General features: G+C 36.0%; 1 protein-coding gene across 5 annotated transcripts in view; it reads right to left on the reverse strand.

Moving 5' to 3' along the window:
- Nalcn (sodium leak channel, non-selective) overlaps positions 1-25399 on the reverse strand; it is a 307060-nt gene that overhangs the window by 128009 nt on the left and 153652 nt on the right. For all 5 annotated transcript variants that reach the window (XM_031360820.1, XM_031360818.1, XM_031360815.1 and 2 more), the window contains exon 13: positions 24971-25162. In XM_031360820.1, the coding sequence (XP_031216680.1) occupies positions 24971-25162 (192 nt within the window). The remainder of the gene's footprint in view (positions 1-24970; positions 25163-25399) is intronic.

Consider the following 25399-nt stretch of genomic DNA (forward strand, 5'->3'; position numbering starts at 1 on the left):
TATATATATATATATATATATATATATATATATATATATATATAACCAGGATATTCCAAAAAAGCCAGTCTTGCTGAAAGACTTATCCTCTTAGCACAGAACTTTGGCTGATTTGTTTGGAAACATCTTTCTAGTTAGGTATATGACTGTGCATCCTACACATGTTAGTGGTTAGTAAATACTTTGTAATAAGACTTTATTATCATGTCTGGAGAAAGTTGACTTTTTACAAAAGTTTTTGAAGTCTTTAGTAGAGAAAAACATAAATAGATGGCCTGAAGTCAAGATAAAAATCTGACTGACAGGATCCCAAAGTTAAGGGACTCTACAGGCAATCTAATCTGGTCTTTTCTTTTTAAAGAATCAGGCTCAAAGATGGTACTAGACTGTGTCAAATTCTTTCTAACACTTGTTATACTAGTAGAAGTAGTGCCCAAGTATGATTCCCCTGCATTCATGAAATCTGGCTTCTGCCACTTTTAGACTAAACCATAATTGATGTCTCAGAGTATTTCCTTGCCATGAACCAAATAGCTTTTTACCAAAGTGTGAATTTTAATGCTCAGAAGACAGTAGGCACATTTGAATAGAAAATAATTCTTAAATGAATTTTTAAAACTTTATTTATTTATTTATTTATTGTGTTGTTGTATAGGGGTACCTGTGCCATGGTGTGCATCTGGAGGTCATAGGAGTCTCTCCTAGCATGTAGGTCCCAGGGACTGAACTCAGGTCTTCAGGCTTGCCTAGTCCTATGAAATGAATCTTGAGAGGGCCAATTTTTCCCTATGTATTCTCTGCTCACTGTGGAGTATTTCTCTTGAGTTTGTCTTGTCTAAGTCCATTATCTTACAAAGGACATTTTGTTCATGGAAACGTGAAGTATATTGCTACTGATAATTGACTCCCAGCATTTCCAGCGACACTGAAATATTCTCCTTGTTGGGCAGCCTGAGAGCAGGACATCCTCTGTAAACCTTTAACTCTAAACTAAAGTATCATTGAATTTAATAAAAGTGTCAGCCTCATCACTGAGGAAAATTATTTTTCCTGTTTTTTTTTGTTGTTGTTGAATGTTTATTACAGACAAGCAATATACATTTCAAAGACAATTCACACACAAAAACAATCTGATTGCTGTATTTTCCTCACAAAGTTGCTGCCATTGAGAAAGCTTATGTATGTTCCAGATCTAACAGCAAAAAGTGTTACAATGTCCACACGAGCAACACAAGTTATATTGGGTGTGGCTTTCTTTACCCAAAAGTAACAAAATAGCTCATAATTATGCCGAGCAGCTATCTTCCCTGGAAGTTTGAGACCATAAATCTAGGTCTAAGTCTACCTTTCAAGTGTTTTGATCACAAACCACCTATATGTTTACATATGCTACAATAGCTCCTGTCAACATCCAGTTTTTATGTGTGCAATATATACCCAGGAACATGGAACTATGGGATTGTGACTCATTGCTGTGAGACAGTGAGGGTGGGAGAGTCAGGTTATTCTGCTATTCTTCTGAAGGTCTTGGGGAAAAAAACCCTGATCTCTGAAAAAACTCACTCAGAAGTGCATGCATTATGTCTGAGAGCAAAGCTTTTGGTAAAATAGGATTTGTGTGTGCATTGGAGCTTAAAAGCTGAGAAAAGAGAGTTTGAGACTTAGAGTCAAATCCTCTTACTGAAAATTTGTGATTAAGATCAATGCAACTGGAGGAACCTAGTTAGCTTATGTTTCAAAAAAGATAAATAGCGGATTATGAAGGTTTGATACATTGGAACTGAGAGGAGTAAAACATTTACAAACAAAATGGAAGAAAATGATCATGACCAAGAAAGCAGAGAATGAAAAAATTGGTGTATTGGAGAAATATAGCTGAAGGCTAGGAAGGCAGAATGATGGAAGATCATGCTTAACATGCCTGAAAAACATGATAAAGCTACCATACGTGACATCTGCAAATGTAACTTTAAAATCTCTATGTGCTATAATTGGCATTCCTTCCTTGTTCGCTGCAATGTTAGGTATGCATTCATCCATGGCATTATGCAATCATTTTACAGTTTATGATATTGAATATGTCAAACCTAAGACAGCTTCTGGGCCAGTTAAAATCTTAGATTTATTATGAAATATGTAGCAAGACAGAGATTAATTTTTATTCTTTCTTTACAATAGGTAATCAGTTAATTGGGAACAAGATAATTGAGTGAATCCATCTTTTCTTCAGTAACTTGAAATATCATTTATCATACATTGTCTACTCACATAGTTATGGTTCTATTACTTTTCTTTTTTCCATCATTCTATTTTATTTCTAAATTGATTAGTAATTGTATATTTTAATAACTGATAGGGTTACTAGTCCCTCTTCAAAACCCCTTATTGTCAAAATTTCTTTTATATGTTTTTCCTAAAATATCTGGTATTTATTCACTGAGGTCACATTAGATTATTTAATAAAAAATTGAAAATGTTCTCAAATTGGTTTCAGTGTTGGAAAAGATATTTATTTCTACTTATTAATCCTCCCTTTATGATTCTGAAAAAAAAATTCTTGTGTATTACCTGCCTATTTCTAATGAATTTGTGTTTAATGTTATTTTTCAAAAATATAATCAAAATGATAGCATAGGATTTAAACTGTAAGTAACAACAACAGCAACAAAACATTATGATGGGTTTCTTAACAAAAATAAAGTGACAATCTCATGTGTGAATATTGTAACTCTGCTGTTTTTCCCACAGGTCACCTTTCTTAAATCAAGTTCACACTTTTCTTGATGCTACCTAAGTCCCTATTCAGTATTTCCTGATTTACTCCCTTCACACTTAGAGATCTATTATGAAACAGGAACACTTAGTTTGCACTAGGGAACTCCCCACTTCCCTGACCTTTCCACAATTTTGTTTGCTCTATCAACCAAGAAGAACCCAATCCCTCTGTGCAAGTTGAAGACACTTGCCTTGTTACCACTTTTACTGCCCCACTATGTCTTTTTCATTCATACAGTCACATCCTTGGGTTTGATAATATTTTTTTTCTGTTAGGTTCTAATAAGCTGATAAACAATAATCATTATTTAATATGTTGACTAGGAAGATACTGTTAGTTCACTGTTGAGCTAGGTGATATGCTGATTCCTCTCCCTCGATTCAGAGCAGTACCGTAACAAAAGGTCAAGGTTCAGAGCTCCTTTCTTTACATTGATTGGAATCTAGCCCCATTTATTCATATCACTCAACTTTTTTGATTCTGTTTATGGTGGGATTATCCATATGCTTCATTGGGAAAAAATATATTCTTTTACCTATGATGACTGACAGATTCTCACACAATTCATCCATTTCTGGAAGAGATGCTATTTCTACTATGATATAGCTGTTCTTTTTAGAACCTCCAATTACCTGGAAGCCATCTGAATCCTATTCTTGCAGATCTGTTTCTTGGAGTTGTCTCACTGCCTGTTCTAATTTGGGCTAATTGCTTTTGAGACCTGTTCCATAGCTGGTGTGATTTGCATTTCAAGTTCCTTATTTTGGTTTTATCCTCTCCAATGTAAGATTTAGATATGCTACCAAAACCCCACCCATGATTATAAAAGCCTGCTTCTGTGTTTCACCCGGATTTCTTCTCTCTGCTTTGCTCTCCCTAAAGGGCTTCCAGGATGAAAAACATTATCTGAAGCTGTCAGTAATGATTCTGGGAACATCAGACTGTAGAACTTCTTTAATCTAGGTACATCTAGGGAATCTTACTGCAGTCAGAACAAATCTGTCCCTGATGTTCCCTTCTTCAAGTTCCCTACCTATTTTCAATCTTCACTCTTGGTCCATGAGTCTAGTAGAGGACTCAGATAATGGACTTATGGCTTTGGTTCTCTGTATTCAGAAAATAATCAGTTCTGGAGTTTCCCCAATACCCGTGTCCCAATCCTCCTATTCCCTAATAGCATCTTTTTTTTTTCATTCTTACATGATATGACACTTTTGCATCTTATAATAGAAAATGATCTTATTATGATAAAGTATTCATTTTTGAAAGATGTTAATTTTTATCTTTAATCTTTTAAAAATTATATATATACATATATATGTATATATTTTTTTCCTACTCTAAGTAAATGACTTCTACAATTCAGAGTTCTTGTCTTTTTTCCAGGGCTCTATATATCCCCATTTGGTTGGAATCTCCTCAGAATGAGTGATTTTTGAGATCAATTTATATTTTAGGATTTTCTTTTCCAACCTTTCTTAATCTTTACAAAAGACAAGTCTAGGAGACAAGATGAGCCTAGACATCTTTCTAATTCTTTCTTAGAGAACTACTATCCTTAATCCATATTGATTTTTACTTAAAATGATATGAACTTATAGAACTTCCTGTGTGAAATTTCTGGTGCACTTTTTAAGTCACTTGTTAATTTGTTTGCTATTTTTGGATACTTTAGACAAGAACTACCTAATATTTTTCTTTCTCTTGTTGTTTTACCTCTTTACTCCATAAACATAATCAAAGCCTCAAATTAAACAAGACTGTATACAGACTAGTCATTGTAAAATTCAGGTGCCCACATGCTGTTAATTGATCCAGGATTGAGCAGTTCACTAAAGACTAGTCCAAGTTGTACAAGAAGTGAACTGTAAAGGTAGATCCAGCAGCTCTACCCCTTCATGGAAAAACTAAATCAACAAAAACTGTCTTAAATGAATTTAAACGGAAATCACAGAGGAAAAAAATCACATTGTTATCAAAATAGAAGGCAAGTGAAGAAATGATATTTTCTATGCAGGTATGGAAGTGCAGTAAGGGTAATTGAGTAATTGCATAGTCACTTAGAGATGCAATGATGATGTCCAGAGACGTGATGTGATGTCCAGAGGAAGTGGAATTTCTGCATATTCAGAGGTAGGTGTATTGTTAATTTTTCTGTTTATTAACAGAGATTAGAAGAATTAGATACAAATAAGAATACCAAGCAGGGATGAAAGGGAAATAAACAGGGATTTTATTTTCTTGTTCCTAACAACACTTAAACATTGGAGTGTTGGTGTTATGTGTACATGTATGTTTATGGTAGACTGTGCTGTAGCATTATTTTCTATATTAAGCTCCAAAAATCAACTTCTAACCCAAAGTGTTTCTTACATTCTTAGAGACAAAGCAAGTGTAGTATCTAATGGTGAAATATATAGCCTAAAAACATCTACTCAGACCTGGCAAAGCTGTTACTAACCTCTTTAAAAGATATAATGGATGACATTTGAACTTTGATGACCTGATGCATATTTGGGTAATTTAGTATAGGTGGGTATCAACTTGAGTTAAATATAGACAAATAGTCAAAGAAAGTAGTGTGGGCAATACCTAGATTGTGACTAATTTGTACCAGGTAAAAAGCCCACCTTGTAAAGTATGTAATTAGGTACTTGTTCATTTTACATTTTATGTTACACAATCATTATCACCTTTTAATCTATTAAAGAAAAAGGAAAATAAATACTTCCTATTCTTCCTAACTCCATTACTCAGCAGTTGTCGGTTTGCTTCCTGTTTCTGAGGATTTGTTATTCTGGACATTGTCTATAAATGTAATAACATGCCACAAATGCAATGTCCCTCCACAAGGGTACACTTTTGCACCTCAATTCCTTTTATTGCCCAATAAAATCTCAAATAGACATCACAATTCATGTATTCATCAATTTTGAATATTTGGGTGCTTGCACTTTTGGAGGCTACCATGTATAATGATGATACTCTGAACATTTATGTGGACACATATTATAAATTACCTTTAACTGAATTGTTTGTTGCTTAAATTGAAGTATATGTACGTATACATATATTTTTTGCTCTTAAAATATGCACAGTAAAAATTTACAATGTGGAAAGGAATATAACCTGTATTATCCTTGTACAGCTTACAATTCACTTGCACTGATTTTCTTTATCCTTACCAATTTAAACTCTCTCTCTCTTTCTCTTTTTCTCTCTCTCTCTCTCTTTCTCTCTTTCTCTCTCTTTCTCTCTCTCTCTCTCTCTCTCTCTCTCTCTCTCTCTCTCTCTCTCTCTCTCTCTCTCTCTCTCTCTCTCTCTCTCTCTCTCTCTCTCTCTCTGCCTCTCTTTCTCTCTCTGTGAAAGATTTGCTTTCAAAATGAATTCTACTTGACAACTTCTATAGCAGGGCAACCATTTACTGAGAGCATCCCTGCTGTGTTTTACTACCAGACAGCCCTAAAATAGACTTGATTTGGCGGGATTCTCTGAGTGCCCAAGTGACATCTCCTTTGAGTATAATTGCCTTAATTATTCACCTACTCAATTTCCTTGCTTCTTTCTTTCTTCCCAAATAGTGGTAATTTACAGAAGAGTTTATCTTCTGAGAAACCCAAAGAGCTCATGAACATTTAATATTTTGCTAACATCTAGTTATTTTGTTATTTATGGCCTTTTGTTTCAAACTTACCTGATTATCCAAAAACAACATTTAAAATGACATTACTTATAGAAAAGTTGGACTTATCTAATGTTGTGGCTAATTTTCTAAAAATTGCATTGCTCCATAAAAACATAAGAAAAGGGCTGTTGGAGAGAAAGAGGTAAGGAAAAGTCATGAAAACGGTGTTTAGCATATTAAAATCTCATAGCAAATAAAAGCTGAGAGAGCAGTCTCTAATTGGCTGAACTGACTTGTCATATATGTTCATAGGTACTATAGATTTGAAATATGAATTAAAACTGAATTCTTGACTTCTTTATTTCAAATCCCTCCTATGTTTAGGTGGAATTCCATAACCTGTTTAATTGTGCTCTTTTACTCCAAATTCCATCTGAAAATTTTTTTGTTTTTATTTTTTCCCTTCAAGCTCTCAGAAAAAAATCTCAGCTCTGAGGTGAATTTAATCCTGCCTTGCTGTCCTTAAATACCCAGGACATAGTGGGGTAAGCCATACCACAGGAAAGCAGGGTCTCATAGGCCTCACTCTCAAAAGATGCCCTTCCTAGAAGAAACAGAGGAAGGAATGCTGTCACAATACAGCATAGGTAAGAGAGGAAACCTGATGCTTTGGGAGTCTGTAGAGAGAAAAGGGTGAATGCTGTGGGTTGGTTTTGCCATTTGTGACCAGTGAAGAAGATTCAATTGCCAAAGACCTAGTGTGTTCAGACAAAGCCTTCAGCACCTAGAGACCAGATTCACCAAATACATACTCAAATTGTCATTCTGTGATGATTGTTTTCATAAAATTCATATATTCCATAAAATACATGAATATTTTATGAACACCAAAATACAATCTGGATAATGTTTTATATATTAAGTTAGAAATCTGTCTCAATGATATTGCTACCCAGGGGGGAAAACTTGTTTTGTGCATCAGTTTAAATACACTATTCCTATATATTGTTTATGATTTAAATTTTTTATGTTCATAAAATTCAATTACACATTAATAAAACTCAAAATAATCTAAGATAACTATAGTTTTGAGAAAAATGTTACTTCTAGATGCATGGTTTTAAAGACTTGACACTATATATGATGTGTATATTTTATATTTTGTATGTAAAACATTATGAGTATTTTATTTCATCTAAGTTGACTTTTAACTACAAGTGTCTACTATTTTATAACCTATTAAGATGAATGAATAGCATTCATTTGGAAAACTTCATTTTGTACAATACATATTTCAGTCTACTTTTTTTGGACTGGATATTACCTACAAAAATTAGGGAAATACAGAGAAAGGTTACAGTGAGTGTTTCAGGACTAGCAGATATTATAAACTGTGTGTTGGAGCAGTTGGCTCCTATGAGGATTTTATTGAATAAATAGTGTAAGTCACAGGTTGGCAGACAGAAAGCAAGCAAACCAATAAAATAGGTCCTTCACGCTGAGCCTTCTGCTACCTAGACTTGAGTTGTGAAGCAGAAGGGTTGTAATCTAGATTGTATTGTAGCCCTGTTCCTGTGTTTGTTATAAATGACATTCTGAGTGAGTTAACCCAATCATAAAAGAACACACATGGTATGCACTCCCTGATAAGTGGATATCAGTCCAGAAGCTTGGAATACCTAAGATACAATCCACAAACTACAATAAACTCAAGAAGAACGAAGACCAAAGTGTGGATACTTATAAAGCATATCTCAGCCACACATTGCTTTCTTTGTATACAAAATCTTTTGCAATTAGAGATTTGTTGGACTTGATACTTATTTATATGGACAGAAGTGAAATATTTAAATAGTAATATCTTCTTAAAGCAATCCCTACTGATTTAGAAAATTAAGTTGAGACAGGTGGTTTCAATTAATTCTGTTACTGCCTTTAATGTTGGCAAGGACTAAATTGTTCTTTGCTCTCCCCCAATTGAGGCCATATTACTCACTTTGCCTTTATAAGTCCCCACATAAGGCTCATGCCAAGCATTTCACTTAAGTGTAAAAGGAGGAGCAGAAGAAAAAGTGTTTATGGGTTGGATTATGGATAACAAAGAAAAAGGTTGAATCCAGACTCTATGTAATTGGCTCTAAATGTCAAAATGAGTTTGAACATAATTAGAAGCAAAACATAATCAGAATGCTAGGATGCTCCCAGTAGCAAACTACTTCAAGTAGCATCTACACTTAAATATAATTTCAAGAGTTAGAGAAAGGAAAGATCAGCTTATCTAAAAATAAATAGATAAATAAACTACATTTATTTTCCAGCTAAAACGTGTAGATGTAGTCATTGGCCTCTCTTCTCAGCCATGCATGGGGTGGGTGACTTTTCATGATACTATATACAAGGTCATGGGTTTATATGGTTTCTTAGGATTTCTTTATTAGCAAAGACTAACTGGTATGTATAAAAAGAAACTTTGATCCAGGAATAGCATCCACGGAGGGACTCTGCCGCTCCAGAGCAGTAACTGTCCATCATTAAAATAATCTTTGCAATTCCTCTCGAGAGAAGTGTCTGTAGGTGTGATTGCTGCTGCTACTGATGGAGACAAAAAGCAGAAGGCTCCAGGGATTAATGCAGTCCCTCAGGCAGAGAGTGGTGTTGCTCTGTATTCTGTTTCTGTAGTCCTTTTAAGCATTTTAAGATCTAAAGCTGCTGATATCTTTCCATTATCTATGTTACAGAAGCAATTAATATCCGTGCCTATTTTACGCAATACATAAACATTAAAAAGTGTGGTGTGTGTGTGTGTGTGTGTGTGTGTGTGTGTGTGTGTGTAGACCAATTTGCAAACTTCACACATGCAAGTTCTTTCCTTCTTAAAAGCACCCAGCAATCTGACTTAACTGTCAGGCAGACAGCAAGTGCTTTAACCCATCCAAGCATCTTGCCAGCCCCTAAATATTTTGTTTTAATCACCTTTCTCTAGCACAGCACTGAGCATATAGGAGGAATTGTATATGTCTCCGCTAATGATATGTAGCTATTTTCAGTATTTTTTATTTTTTTACATAATTAGTCATTACTGGGTTTTCTTATAAAAGAGAACCCATTTTTCATTTTTATAGACATCTAAAATTGCAAAATATTTTAATAAAAATATTTTAGTAATTTGAAACTTAAATGACAAACACTCTGCATTAGAGATGCTCACTTGAAGGAACAATATTAAGATGAAATGAATGAAATTCTATTTTTTGCCCTAGCAATCTTTCTGTTAGAGCATGGTATTTTTAGTTGAAAGGTGTACTTCCCACCGATTATGTTAAAATCATTTTGAAATGCAGCCATCTAGCTGACAGAACAAACAGCTGTGGAAATGAGACCTGGAGATTTATGCAAATGGAGAAGTTTTGAATTAATTTTCTTCATGGAACAGACTGTCAAATTTCTAGGAGTATTTATGCTCTATCTCTTAATTAGTAATTTTGCTAATGTCAGTCATATTAAATTTTCATAATGTAAATGATGCATTTCATCGGCAAATATGTGCTTCGAGATTACAGATGAGAGCAGAGACGACATCCAATGCAGTTAAATTGAGTAACACATAGACAGTGAATTTGAAACACAGGTGTATGTGTTATTGTTAAATAAACAGAACTTTGTAAGAAGGCTTCTTTGAGCGAGAAACACAGAAATTCCATAAAAGTTTTTCATCGTGTCCTTTTATATGCTCAGGAGTAAGATTTTCTTTCTTTTTTAAGATTTTGTTTTTCTTTATCTTTAAACAGAAAATGATTTTGATCAGGGTAATGTTAACACTCTACTGCGATTTAGATCTGGGGTTTCCCTGTCTGTATTAGTTCTTTCAATATGAACAGAGACTACTATTTGATCTGTTCACATTCTTCCTACCCAGCAAAAGTGTGATTTGTTTGGGAAAGTATTGCACGTGACGTTTGATACAGTCACCCAGTTACATTGCTTATATGTTCTTTCATCAGATGAAAAGCACTTATTTCCTGTTTGTGTTCCCAGTAGCTGTTACTATATAGAATGTGACTTCTGGAAGAATGTCTTCCTAGATTCCATACAGATTGCTTTTACTTCTCAGTACTTCATAGTCATTGTCCAGTATCTGTGGTCATGTTGCCCAATGTGTATATTTGCTGGGGAATACTCCATCTCAGTTGAGTTGCAGAGGCAAGGATGTTTTCGTGGTGAGTTCTCAAGTAGTTTTGGGTACTTTTATGTTTTCATCTAATTAATTATTCATTTTATTGTTTTTAATTCTGTGTAAGTATGTACACATGTCCTTGCTTGTAGTAATCTCTCATTGGTGATGTCTCTTATATGTATACATGCCCCCCAGAGGCCTAAGATATTGAATCTTACTGAAAGTGGAGGTATATATGGTTGTAAGCTGCTCAATGTGGGTGCTAAGAAATAAACGAGTAGTCTGTAAGAGCAGTGTATGTGTCTTCTTCAACTCTGAACCATCTCTCTAGCCACTGAATGTTGGTTTAATTTTCTCCTGATTAATTAGTTTGAATTTGTTCAAGCTTATTTCTCTCAGTTAGATACTTTGTAATCTGCTTTGGATGGGGAAAATATAATGAACATTTCTTTTGTTTTAGTTGTAGAATAGGCAAGAGCTATCAGATGAACATTTGTCTAATAGTACAATGCACAAAACGTGCTTCTTCTTTCTTAGATGACAAAGTCTATGCTTCATTTTTATAATTCTCTTGTTGATTTTCATTTTTATTCTATTGACCTGAAATGATTTGACCAATTCTAAGAGATGTGGTATCTGATATTTTTCTACTCTGTTAAAAAATTCTTTTTGTGATGCTTCATCTTAATAACATGCTGTGTTGTTAAATTTCTAGAGCTTTCTAATGGAAACTATCAAGTACATTTCTTTTAGCATGAGGTAGGATTGGGGACTTTTCCCACTGTCCTTTTTCAATGATTATGAGTTATGACATGTAGAAAACTAAAACAGTTACAATAACAACCACTACCACCAAACAATAAAACCACAAAACAAAACAAAACAAAATAAAATTATTAAAAATGCTCATACTCATACCACAAGTCTGGGTCTGAACTGAACATGCTTTTTTGTTTGTTTGTTTGTTTACTTATGTGTGTGTGCCTGCGTGCCTGTGTCTAAGCCCCTATTATGCTGGTTTTTCCTCCTTTTTTGTTGTAGTAAATATGACTATAGAATGCATCCTGTAAGCTTCTGTTTCCCTTGGGATCTCCTAACCCCTCCCCCCATGTTATCAGCCACAGGGATAGTTAGCCATATACACACATACACATACAATGTATCCCATTATGGTTCCTGGAAATTGGAGTTTGATTGCTTTTTTATTTAAGCATAAGTTTTATTTTAAAATGGTATGTCAAAATCATGATTAAACAAAAATGAAAGGAATTAAGATTTAGTTTCAAGAACTTAACTTAGTCTCATCTAAATGTAAAAAGAATAGTGTGAGAATTTTGGGGAGGAGGTGAGTAAGTAAAGTGTATATATATGTATATATATGTATATATATATATATATATATGCACAGAAAAGGGTATGAAACAAGTACACATATCATGTCATGAGATGAATAGTATAGTATTTAGTTATGATGTAGTAAAACAGAAACCAATGTACACTTCTGGAAAATGCACTGAACAGTTCTGTGACTCAACTAGATATCCATTTACAAATCACCCATATCAATAACATATGTAATATATGTACCAACATTTATATTCAAAAAATTGGCAGCATCAGTCATAATGGCTAAAACCTAGAGACAATTTCAAAATCTATAAAATTTTGACAGTTCAGAAAGTAATAAAACAGACAGAAGCAATAGAGATATTCATCTGAAGGGTGTGGTTGACTTAGCATTGTAGCTCATTAGTTTTGGGTAACTATACAAGAAGTGTACCAGAGGGAATGGGTGGATCTATATATTAGTCATTAAAAGGTCCTCTGTTTGGATCTATATGTGAAATTGTTAATGATATGACTCTTCAGATTCTGAAAAACAGTGATTTGAAAACTAGTCTTATTTTTCTGATATATATATATATATCAGTCATCCATCTATCCACCCACCACTCACCAGCCCATCCACCTGTCCATCCACCTGTTCGTCTGTCTGTCTATCATCTATCAGTCTGTCTGTCTGTCTATCTATCTATCTATCTATCTATCTATCTATCTATCTATCTATCTTCGTAATTTTAAAGCTGCAAAGAACTGATTAAGATGTGATGGGACCAATGACTCCAACAGCATATGTAGCAGAGGATGGCCAAGTCGGTCATCAATGGGAGGAGAAGCCTTTGGCCCTGTGAAGGTTCTATGCCCCAGTGTAGGGGAATGCCAGGGCCAGGAAGCAAGAGAGGATGGGTTGGTGAGCAGGGGGAGGGGGAGAGAACAGGATTAGTTGTTGTTTTTGTTTTTGTTTTTGTATCTCTTTTCAGAGGGGAAACTGGGAAAGGAGATATCATATGACATGTAAATAAAGAAAATATCTAATAAAAAGAGACTTTAGGAAACAAAAAAAAAGATGAACATTTTAATTTGTATTGGGAACTACTTTAAAAATTTTAAACTTTGTATATAACAGAAAACAGAGGAGCCACTGTGCCACTGTTTAGTCTTATTTACAGAGTGACCATTATGTGCTAGGTCATCTGACTACCATTTATGATGTGGTGTGTAGTGCTAAAAATGCTCTCCATGTTGTTTAGGAGTGATACTACTGCATTCTATGTGGAGACATAGTACTAATCAGTATGTTGTTATCTCTTTCCTCAACCCCTCTTAATTATATATTACTGCTTTGTTTTATTTCATGGGTACTATAGACAAACATGAGAGACAGCAAAGAGCATAAATACAGGCTGTATTTTTCTGTATGCTAGACTCAACAATATATTTAATAACAGATTCACCTTTGTATCATAGAAAATATGCTTAAGGATGTCACTGAAAATTAGTAAGACAGTAATATTAATGGCTCACATTTGTTTTTACAGTTAGTGAATAAGATGACTGTTAGAAAGTAATGTGATTCTAAATAACATGTGAAGGTAAATAACAGCTGTATAATGACAAATAAAATTTACCCAACTAAAGTGAAAGGCAAAACACTAAAGTATGGCTATGAATGTGTTATCAAGGGAAATAATAATTGTCACAATGTTCACTCAACTGACCACAATATACAACAGGCAGGGGTGGCCAACTCCATGTAATTCAGGAAGCATTAAAGCCATCGTTAAAAGTATGTTCACAGGATATTATTTTATCACTGTGAGTTAGTGATGAATCATCATATAAATAATCCAACAGGAGCCAAAAAGCACCAACAAAAATGTCTCAAGTTATATTGGAAAGGAAATAAAGTTATTTTTATTTTAAGGGCAGGGGTGACAGTTGCCTTAGAAACATCATTTTATTACTTTAACTTTTGAATCAAGTTGCTGTTTTCTGTTGCAGAGTCACGTCCAAGCATGAGTAAAAATATGGCTTAGAGCTTCAGATGGGACTTACTTTATGAGTCTGTGGAGTATTTGACACAATAATGGCCACACAGAAAGAATAAAAAAAAATGCCTCCAAAGATGCCTGTGATTCCTCAACTTGTCATGAATTTTTGTCCTTGGTCAGTAAAAATAAATTTTATAGAATGAGTACACACCCCTAAGAAACTGAAAAATAATATGACCTACAGTGTGTTCTTCCTCAAAATGGTTCTGCTGTTTTTTTCTGGGAAGGACATAACTAAGAGACAGTGAAAATCTTTGGTGTCTCTGTGCTTTACAGAGCATTCCCTGTTCACACTGGTTCCAGCCTACCACTCAGCCCTTCTCAGGTGGTCCTCCATGCTTTCAAGTTCCAAGTCTTTGATAAACTCATTGGTTTGTCCTTCCATGAAATGTCCTTGTCCAGTTCTATTTCAGGCCCACCCTAAAGCTTTACAAATACCCACGAAAATGATATTTACCTCTGCAGCTTTGCAGACCTACTCTTCTTGGAAGCAATCTCTTCTTAATATTAAAAGAACATTATATCTGTAGGCACAGCAGCCAAGCAAGTAATGCAGTCCTAGAATTTCAAATACCCACCAGGATATCCTTTACATTACTTATAAATGAGTAAGTAAATATCTAGTGTAATATATTGCACCTTTTAGTCTAGTCATTTTCTATAAGGAATGTGATTCTTCCATAATGTCTTCACTATGCTAAACAGGAGCTAATAAAGGTGTCCATGGCTAAATGCCTCCCATCTTTATCATATGCAGAACAATATTAAAATTATGAAACATAACAGACATATAGACTTCATTATCTAATGGTTATATGAAGTATTTTATAGAAAAAAAGAGACTTTCAGTGATTTAGAATCAAGAGGGTGGAAACATGAGGAGTTGAAGCTCAAAGAGGAGACAGCAATATAGAAATGTGAGAAGTATGGGGACAATCAAATTGTGCCCATAAGAATCCATCTTTCTTCCTGTAAAAAATTAATGGAATGCCTCTTTTCCCCTCTAAAATTTATTAGCCAACCTTTTCCAGGATCCAGGTAGGAGAAGCTAATAACTAGCAGGTGATCTTCCTGAGATGCTCCTGTCACAGACTATAAAGCTACAATGGATTTACTCCTTTAGGCAAGGCCAAGCAGATTACATTTGAGGGAAGACTCATGCTATTAATACGCTTTTCCTGTTATTCTGAAATATACATTTATATAACAATCATTAGGTATTAGCTCATACTTTTGAACAGATTTCTTCTGAACCACAAAGACGTACTGTTTTGTATTGATGTTTTATAGAAAAATAGGGTTAGGGTGGTGCATGCCTTGAATCCCATCACTTGGGAGGCAGAGACAGGCAGATTTCTGAGTTCGAGGCCAGCCTGGTCTAAAAACCAAAAACCAAACAAACAAAACAAAAATAGATAATTTCTTAATTCTTAATGATGATTCTATAAGAATTCCTAAAATTATATTAGTAATTACTTTTATAATAGGACTGCTAGTAAGTCCTCTCTGATAATCAAAACTGCAATGAGAACTCTGAAAGTCTACAAGTGTCACCAGTTAATTGCTTCTAAGTTAGAAAACAGGCATTTACAACTTAGAGTACTTTCCAAGAGGTTGTAAAACAATTATCCAAAGGTCATAAAAAAGGAACGAGGATTTCCTATAGGAACACGGACAGAAGATAGGAAATTGACTGGGTTTATGTATGCAAAACTTCAATAATATCTTAATATCTTATTAAAATATCAATAATATCTTAATAAAAATTATGGCTTTTAACTTTCAATGAACCTGTTGAGCTTGTAACAGATAAAGAATGTTTAGTCAGATAATTACTCTTAATGGATATGCATCTAAACATCTCTGTTGTAAAATTATTACTCAATTTATGATTTGAATTTATGTGTAAACTTGTGATGAACTCTTTACATGTGATCTTGTATTCTTAAAGATGAGTAAATGCTGAGGACAAAGAGAACTCAGAGAACTTTTTAGAAAGCAAGAGAAGATTCTTTTAGAGAAAACTTTTTTGGAGAGCATTTTAGAGAGAACTCTTTAGATATAGAATTTAGAATAAAGAGTAAACATTTTCAAAGTACCTTTTTTTTCTCTCTGACTTGAACTAGCAGGCTGGGAGTTAGAGTCATAAAGTTCCTTTGGAGAAGGGGTATAGGCTACTTTACTTAGTCTTCCACTGTTAAGCTACCTGTTAATCGCCTAAGCTAGTAGTTTTTAACCCTCTGAATGAACAAGAAAGTTTTTAGGACTTTTTAGAAGTTATCAGCAGATTTTATTTTTTATTTATTTTATTTATGAGTACACTCTCACTTCAGACACACCAGAAGAGGGCATCTGATCCTATTACAGAAGGCTGTGAGATACCATGTGGTTTCTGGGAATTGAACTCAGGACCTCCTTAATAGTCAACAGAAATTACAAATGTACCATCAGAACAAGAACCAACTAGTGCGAATGATCAAGATAGCTCTCCTGTGAAACCTTGTTATCTCAATATCTTGGAAAATGAGCAAAGTATTTAAATAGTGCTACCCATAAGGACTCACTCACTACTACTGATTGATCTAAACAGCCTGACTCTATGCCATCACCCTTGACTGCAAGTGAAACCTTAGTGCCTAGAGACAAAAACATAAGTGGTTCACATACGTAATTAATACAAGCACTTGGGAACCTGGGAGGCAAGGACATAAGGACTTGATCTAGAGTTCAAAAACAACTTGGGGTATACAGGAATTTCCAGGCTAGCTTGGACTATCTCACACACAGAAACACACACACACACACACACACACACACACACACACACACAAACACACACGAAGTTATCAGCAAACGTTCAGTGTAGTTAGGGAGCTAGAAGGTCTGAGACCAACAGTTTTTGAAGCTATACCTCCATCCACTGTGTCCCACTTTAACCCATTCCAGGCCAGGCAGTCTCCTGGCAAAACTTTGTATCTGATCATGAATAGAAAACAGAGAGTTAAAAACCCCAGAACTCAGTCTCAACTAGCCTAGACCCCCAAGATCTCTCAGATACTGAGCCACCAACCAGACAGGATACATCAGCTGATATAAGGCCCCCAACACATATACAACAGAAAACTGCCTGGTCTGGCTTTAGTGAGAGAAAAAGCACCTAACCCCTTAAGAGACTTGAGGCCCCAGGGAGTAGGAAGGTCTGGTAGGGTCGGGGGATGGGGACATTCTCTTGGAGACAGGGGAGGTGGAATGGGATGAGGAACAGTCGAGGGCAGATCGGGAGGGGGATAACGACTGGACTGTAATAAAAGATTAAATCATCATCATCATCATCATCATCATCATCATCATCATCATCATTTCAGGACTCAGTTGTTATTATCCCAACCCATCCACCAAAGGACAGGAAGTAAGAAGGGGAATAGAGGGTGACTAAAGGAGTTGAAAGGGAGAAGCATTGCTGTGTGGACATAATCTAATTACATTGTATACAGGTATAAACTTACCAAAGCCAGATTTTTAAAAATTAAAAGCAGATTTTAGGTAGAATGTGACAAATGTTTGTTTAAAAGCTTAGTTACATTCTAAAGGAAATAATGGAAACTCCAGGGACCCAAAACTAAGAAGTGCTGGTTGAGGCCCTGTTCCCAGTGACTCATGATATCTGTAGACCTTTGATTTGAGTCCTAGGCTCAAGAAACAAGCCACAGATCTTGAGCTATGGGATACCTGAGTGAAGCTGAATGCTTGCTGTCTTGCTATAGACTGACTGGACAAAGAATTCAATGGGAAAAGAACATGAGAAAGTAGACTGTGTGTCTCTCAGGACAAAGACAGTCTGTGCCTCACTGGGCAAGGACAGCCTGTGTGTCTCACTGGACAAGGACAACTTGTATGCCTCACTGGACAAGGACAGTCCATGTGCTTCATTGGGCAAGGATAGCCTGTGTACCACACTGGACAAGGACAGCCTGTGAGACTCACTGGACAAGGATAGTCTGTCTGCCTCTCTCACCAAGGACAGACAAATTCACTGGGCAAGGATAGCTGGTGTGTTTCTTTGGCCAAGGACAATCTGTGTGTCCTTCTCTGGCCAAGGAAAGCCTATGTGTCTCACTGGCCAAGGACAGTCTGTGTGCCTCACTGTCACCAAAGCATGGACAGAACCGTGTTGGCACTGCAGCCAACTGAAGAAAGACAAAATGAAGAGATTAATGTCTACAATAAGATGGAACATCAATAGATGTCACCTTTTTCAGGTCAAATCTTGTGCTGTGGGTTGTGAAGTTCAGAATTTGTTCAACTGCTGCTGACAGATTAACCCTTGTATCTACTTTAGAGCTCAAGCCATTCACCTACCACAGTTGAAGATGCATTTACTCTAAGAACCAGCCATTCTGTTCCTGGATAAGTAATTTATATTGTGTGTACAAATTGACATTCAAGGATCCACAGGACAGTACTGCTTGGATTCACAAAGTTTGAAAACAAACATCCAACACCTGCTAATGGAACAAATGGGCCAACTAAGCAGCTTCACCCAGCACTCATTTATCAGCTCCTGGTGTCTATAGTCGGAAGGGCAGGCAGGCATCACTCTTTGATCAGGGTCAGAGACTGAAATCATGCTGCTCCCTTGGCTTTGCCCACATCTGGAGTTCAACCTCATTTAGGCTGGTATCAGAATCTATTTCTTGGAGAGGAGAATGATCAGAGAGAGACACCTAAGGATATAATATCTACCTCGATTTGTGCATATTAAGCTCTGCACAGCTACAAATGTATTTTGATTTAACACTTTTCTTGTTCTGGGGATTGATCCCAGGGTCTAATATGACCCAGCCTCTGATAGATTATGCTTTTTTATTTCAGTACTGCAAGCATTCTACACAGAGGTCTATCCTCTGTTTTCTTTTAACTTTTGTTTCAAGACCAGATCTCATTAAGATGTCTAGGTTGGCCTTAAACTCACCCTCTAGCTGAGGCAGCCCTTGAAGTTATGGGCCCCTTGACTCAGCTCCTAAATAGCTAGTATTATAAGGATGAACCAAATGTCATGAGCATCTTTTAATGTGATATATATATATATATATATATATATATATATATATATGCATATATTTGCATTTCTGAGACATTTCATCAAAAATTAATATTGCACAATAAAAGGCAAAAGAATGAATTAAAAATAAAGATAGTATTAATTAAACTTATATTGCTCAAGGTTAAATGACAAATTTTAACAATTTTGTAATAATTTTAATGTAATAAATTGCACTTATTACAAATGTACTCATAGTCTCTAACTACATGGCAAACAGTGTAAAAGAGGAGCACATTGTTTCTTCAAAACTTTCAGTAATTCTTTCAAGACAAATGAGCGGGTGATTAGTCACTTCAATGGTTGAGAGGAAACATGGACATTAATTTGTCATTAAGAATTTTATAGCATTTTTTTATAGTATAATAATTCTCTTGGACATGATTGTATAACTGAGAATTAAATAAAGCAAGTGATTACCATTTAGGGTTTTCAAATTAAGAAAATCTGTATCAAACAACTAATATTAAAAATTAATATTTTCTGCTTTGGAGCATGGTATATTACTTATGAATAAAAATGATCTACACTCATATCACTGAAGAAGAAATGAGACCTGTTATAGTGTTAGTGGGGAGTTAGAAGGAAGATTAAAGCCATATAGTGAATGTTTGACATATCCATTTTAATAACATATAGACAGTTGCTTTATGTAGCAATTATAGGTGAAATCAGAGCAAAGCTGTTGTGAAATGATGCTTATCAACCTTTATCAGAAAACTATAGGGAATATGATTCATTTCTTACATGTCAATCACATGGTTTCATTTCCCTGTAGGATGTTTACACCTTCTGTGAATCTTTGCTTCCTTATCTAAGGGTCACTGCCATGGCCTCTTCCTGCCTTTTTCTGCATGTTGAGTGCTGTTTCCTACTCAAAAGCCTTCCATAGTTTATTTTCTACATTCTTCCATGGCCCAACCCATGTTCCTGGTAGCTATCCTCCATGATGGCCAGGACTTACATCACAACAATATAAACAGTTACAATTATTACTTTACCTTGGAGTATATCACATGGCCTTTCTTTTTTCCCTTTGTGTGTGTGTGTGTGCATGCATACATGTATGTATATGTGTGATGCTATGTAAGTATGTGCTGGTATATATCCATATATGTGCAGCTGCACCTACACATATATTTGTAGAACAGGGGTGTTTCTTTCTCAATCACTTTCTGTCCTAGTTTTTGAGATGGTCTTTCACTGAACCTAGAGCTCACTACCACAGACAGATTGGCTGGCCAGTGAGCTCTAGGCATCCACCTGTCTTTCCTTTCTCTGTACTGGCATTACAGACACATGATGCCCACAGACTTTTACATTGGATCTGGGAGTCCAAACATGAGTCCTTATACGTGTATGAAAAGCACTTTACTCACCAAGCCATCACTCTACTCTCCCTTGTGTGATTTTCCTTATACCATTTTTTTCTTTTTCTTTTTCTTTTTCTTTTTCTTTTTCTTTTTTTAACTGTTGTATGGTTTGGCTAATACTATGAAAAACCCAACCAATCCTGAGCACCTAAACATTGGATAAGAAGAAAGAAGAGGGGAGGAAACTGGAAATATGGCTCAACCTGTAAGGTACTTGCCATGCAAAACAACAACCTGGGTTTGATTTCTAGAGCTCGTTTTAAGCAAAATCAAAGGGGTGGGGAAATGAGCTCAGGAGGGGAAACATTTGCTGTGCATTAGGGTTCCCAGCACTCACATCAACACAAGTACAGTCACATTTTTCTAACCATAGAGCTGGGAGGGGAGCAGAGAAATATATTCCAGGGATTTGCTGGTCAGCCAATGTAGCCAAAACTTCAAATTCCAGGTTCACTGAGAGATTATGTTTCAACAAATAAGGCGTAGAGTATTATAGGAAGACACCCTGCATGAACTTGCATTCAAATGTATACACATGGAAAACTATGCCCTCATACACATGTCCACACACCTGCATATACCACATATATATTTGAACATATACTTGTCCACTTCTGCCCAAATAAAAGGCATTGTGGGATGTGCTTGTAATTTCAGCCCTTGAGATTTGGAGGTGGAGAGAGTGGCTTCCTGAGGTTGACTGGCCTGGATAATTTAATGAGTTCACAGTCTGTAAGAGATCCTGACCCAGGATACAGATGGAGAATCTCTCAGGAATGACACCCAAACTTGCCATCTGGTCACCACATGGCTGCTTACACATGTGCACTGCACCTGATACACATCTACATGTACATACATTACACACACACACACACACACACACACACACACACACACATACACACACACACACACACACACACTCACATATATATATATATATATATATATATACAGACAGAGGGAGAGATATAGAGAGACAGAGAGACAGAGGAATGATGTGGGAGTGATCTGTGCTTTTCATCATCTTTTTTGATGCTTCTCTATCAACCAGTAGCTATCACTGACTCATTCTTTGGGATGGTTATGTCTCCCTCCTATAGCTGTAGTACTTTGAATGTTTCTGGTAAAATTTAATGAATGATGTTCTCAGGGATTTATTGTCAGATCATGCTCATGTGCAGGGATATAGCCCATCCTTCTTTTGGTGTTACAGTTCAGGATGTCAGCATTGCCATCAGCTCAGTGACTAAAAAGGGGCAAAAAGGGCGATTTGCTTTCCTTGGGACAGTGAAGTGACCAGGAAGAGAGGAATGGGGGATTCACAGGCTATGACTGGAAAATAGAGCTAAGCTGAAAGGGTTAGTCAAAAAAGTGTTTAGAAAGCAGCTCAGTCTTTAGTATAGGTCACAATGACATCAATCTAACACATCATGCAAGGTGTATTAGAACCTCTTACAACCATTTTAGCCCAGGTGTGTGGTGTCTATATTTTCAATATTTATGATGTAAAAAGTAGCACTTTTGTTTACATTTTGGTTATGAAAAAAAGCTTAGAGAATAATTTGCCCAATACCACACAGCTAAAAATATTATGTACCAGGAGGTAAAATTGGAGCATGTGGCCAGAATGGCAGGTTCCTAAATGCAGTGACTATCACATAGGTCCAGAGCCCAACTCATGCTTCCATCATTCAAAGAACTGCTGAGTATCCCCAATGAATGTATATTTTTTAACTCATTTAGGGGCAATGTCTGATCTCACATGAGACTTACTTATTTTTTTTCTTGTTATTTTTCAAGAATTGCTACAGAAATATTAATGCATCTGTTACAAGGTGCTCGTTCAGATGGCTGTGCTAGTGGCATTATTCTTCAACAGCTGGAATTTCTGTACTCAAAAAAATGTCTTATTCAAAAAGCCTCGGGGTAAGGGATATAATCAGTGATGAGAAATGCGAGGAAATATGAGACAAAAACATGAAATTAAAATAAAGTAATTCTTAAGGACAGAGCTGTCTGGTTCTAACTTGTTTCCCCTGTAGAATTCCCTGCATCTAGAACAATACCCAACACTCTCAGTAGTGTTCTGAATCAGATTAGAGGAACAGATGGATATTAGATAGTATTGTCTCCAGTGTTACAGAGTGAAACATGGACATTCACTTGAGAGGAGCTAGTGAGAAGCTACAGGAAGAGAAGACCTACTTTCTCTAATCCTTGCTTACATCTCCCAATTGCAGGAGGAAGAGCTGACCCATTTGTGGGGAAACTGATGTGTCATGCTTCAGAATGCACCACAGGCAAAGGCTCCATGCTGATGTTAGCATGTATCCTGAACATTGCAGTTCTCTGGAGGGAGCTGCAGTCAAGGACTCAGTCCTACTTCGCTGGGAGGGCATACTCAACAGGCACTGCTGTTCTTTTTGGCTCATGTGCCTCTGCAAGTAGTTTCCTTGCCAGGGACCCCACTAGAGCACTTTTCTATATTCTAGATCAGTGGATTTCCATGCTTGGATTCTCTCCCTCTCTTTATGACAGCCCTCTCATGCCATATAAAAGACAGGACTTTTTGGTTTTATGGCTACTCAGAAGTAAAGGACTCATCCACCATGACCTTGCAGAACCACATGTTCTCAGCTCACATTGTTCTTCATGAACAAGAACTGTGGTGATGAGAGCTACTTCAGACTTCCCCAGTGCTGCTGCCCTGTACAGCACAATGAGTGAATAGCTTGCCCATAAATTCCTTGGCTCCTTGTCCTTGTTGACAACCTTGTCCTCTAGATCTTAATACTTGTCTAAAGTATTGTCTAATACAGCCTTTATACTCATGTTCTGAATTTCTAGATCTCAATACTTGTCTAAGGTATTGTCTAATACAGCCTTTATACTCATGTTCTGAATTTTGCCTTCTTCTTCACTAGGAACCCAAAGATGTGGTCCTTCTTAGGGTACATATTTTAAATCCCATCCTTCTATAGATATCTCATACTTACATCTTCCTCTCAGCACTGAGATGGTGTTGGGTTTTATCAACTTGACACAAATGTAGGCATATCTGGAAAGTGGTAATCATAATTGAAAAAAAAATGCCTCCATAAAATTTCTTGTAGTCACTAGGGAATATTCTTGGATAATAATTCATGTGAGAGGGCTAAGCTCACATATAGGAACTGTCATTCCTGGGTGCTATAAGAAAACAGGCTGAGCAAGGCATGGGGAGAAAGTTGGTATAAAGCATCCCTCTATGGCTTTTGCTGCAGCTCCTGCCTTGTCTTCCCTCAAAAAAACTGTGAATTAGAATATAAAATCTTTTTTTTCTTCACAAGTTGCTTTGGTCATGGTTTAACATGGCAGTAGAAACTCCGACTAACACAGTTATTAACTATTCTTTCTCTTTCCTGTGAAAACTTGCTCACCTTACACCTTTTACATGCTCTCTACCAGCAACCCTATGCTGCATCTGGATATATCCTCTCACCTCAGGGTTCACCTCTTCCAATAAACCTTTCTGGACATCTCCTTCTTGGTCATTGGTCTTCCTCTGGGGTTCCAGAGTACCTTGAGCCTGCATAGCTGTGTGTTTATTTGACTGCCCCTCCCCTTAACTGAGAGGTTTTGAGGACATAAAATTTAGTTCTGTGTATATACCTGATACCTAACCTGCTTCATTATAGGTATTCAATACATGGATGCATGAGAAGTTTGCATTATAAGGTGATAAATTCTAGTAATAGCTGTTACAAATTTAGAACCAAAATTATTTTAAAAGTATCACATTAATACCTTCACTAAAATAAACTACGATTAATATTCACTACTTTCAAATCTTAACTTAAAAGAACATATTTTATCCTGTTTTACTCCATTATTATTTTTCCCACAAACATTATTATTCCAAGCTATAGTGGGAACACATACTGAATCTGTGTCAGTCACAGCCGTTATGTTTCTCAGTCTACATGGATCCTTGTAGTCAGAGAGTGAATCCTAAGTCCTGCTTAAGGAACCATTTGTTGTCATTATTTTCTTATCCCTTGTGAATTTTAACAAGAATGCAGAAATCATCTCCTACTCAAATTTGATGTCTATTAATAATATATTATATAAACAATCCAAAGTTTGCTTTTAGGTTAGACATAACATAAAAGGATGGGCTATAAAATAAGCCTAAATATATTATATCTCACAAAAAATGGATATTGGAGTTAAACACCTGCTATATTGCAATTTATAGACAAGAAAGACCATTGCTCCCATTTTCTTTTACTGATCCTTTGTGGCATCTAAAAATATTGTTTCCAGAATTTTACAATCTGTGTGTACACTGATGGTGCTGAAAATGTATTCAGTACCTGTACCCTGTAGAAGATGTTGTTCAAAATACTAAAATTAAATGATCTCCAGTTATCAAAGATATGCTAATGCTTTTGAACCATGACTAAAATGGAATTCCTTTTATGTTAATCACCATTGCTAAAATAAAAGCAATAGATTAAATGGGCTATATGCTAAGTTCTCACCCTTGGAAATGTAGTGAATCTGTCCAGTTCTTCGACGAAGCAAAACATCTGCAAACTGATGGCTGACATAACTATCAGGAGGCTGGCAGTGAACACCACCAAGCTTCCAAGTTTTTTCCCAGGACCAAATATCTTGTACACAAAGTCTTCCAATGCTGGGGAAATCTTAATAAGCCGGACTACCCGCAGAACCTAGTCATGGAGAAAAAGACATAGATGCTAGAAACAGGAATTTTACAAAAATCCACTATTAAAGTATCATTTTCATGGTACTATATAAAACAGTTACAGTTTTCCATTTCATCTAGAGATGAAAAATAGTAACATAGTAACTAAGACAACCCTACCATGTGGCCTATCATCCAGTGAGAAAACAAGAATTCTCAAACCAATGAATGAGGCCAAAGATTGACAACTGTTTCAACATAC

The sequence above is a fragment of the Mastomys coucha genome, unplaced genomic scaffold (genome assembly GCF_008632895.1).
Source record: "Mastomys coucha isolate ucsf_1 unplaced genomic scaffold, UCSF_Mcou_1 pScaffold9, whole genome shotgun sequence".
Lineage (NCBI taxonomy): Eukaryota > Metazoa > Chordata > Mammalia > Rodentia > Muridae > Mastomys > Mastomys coucha.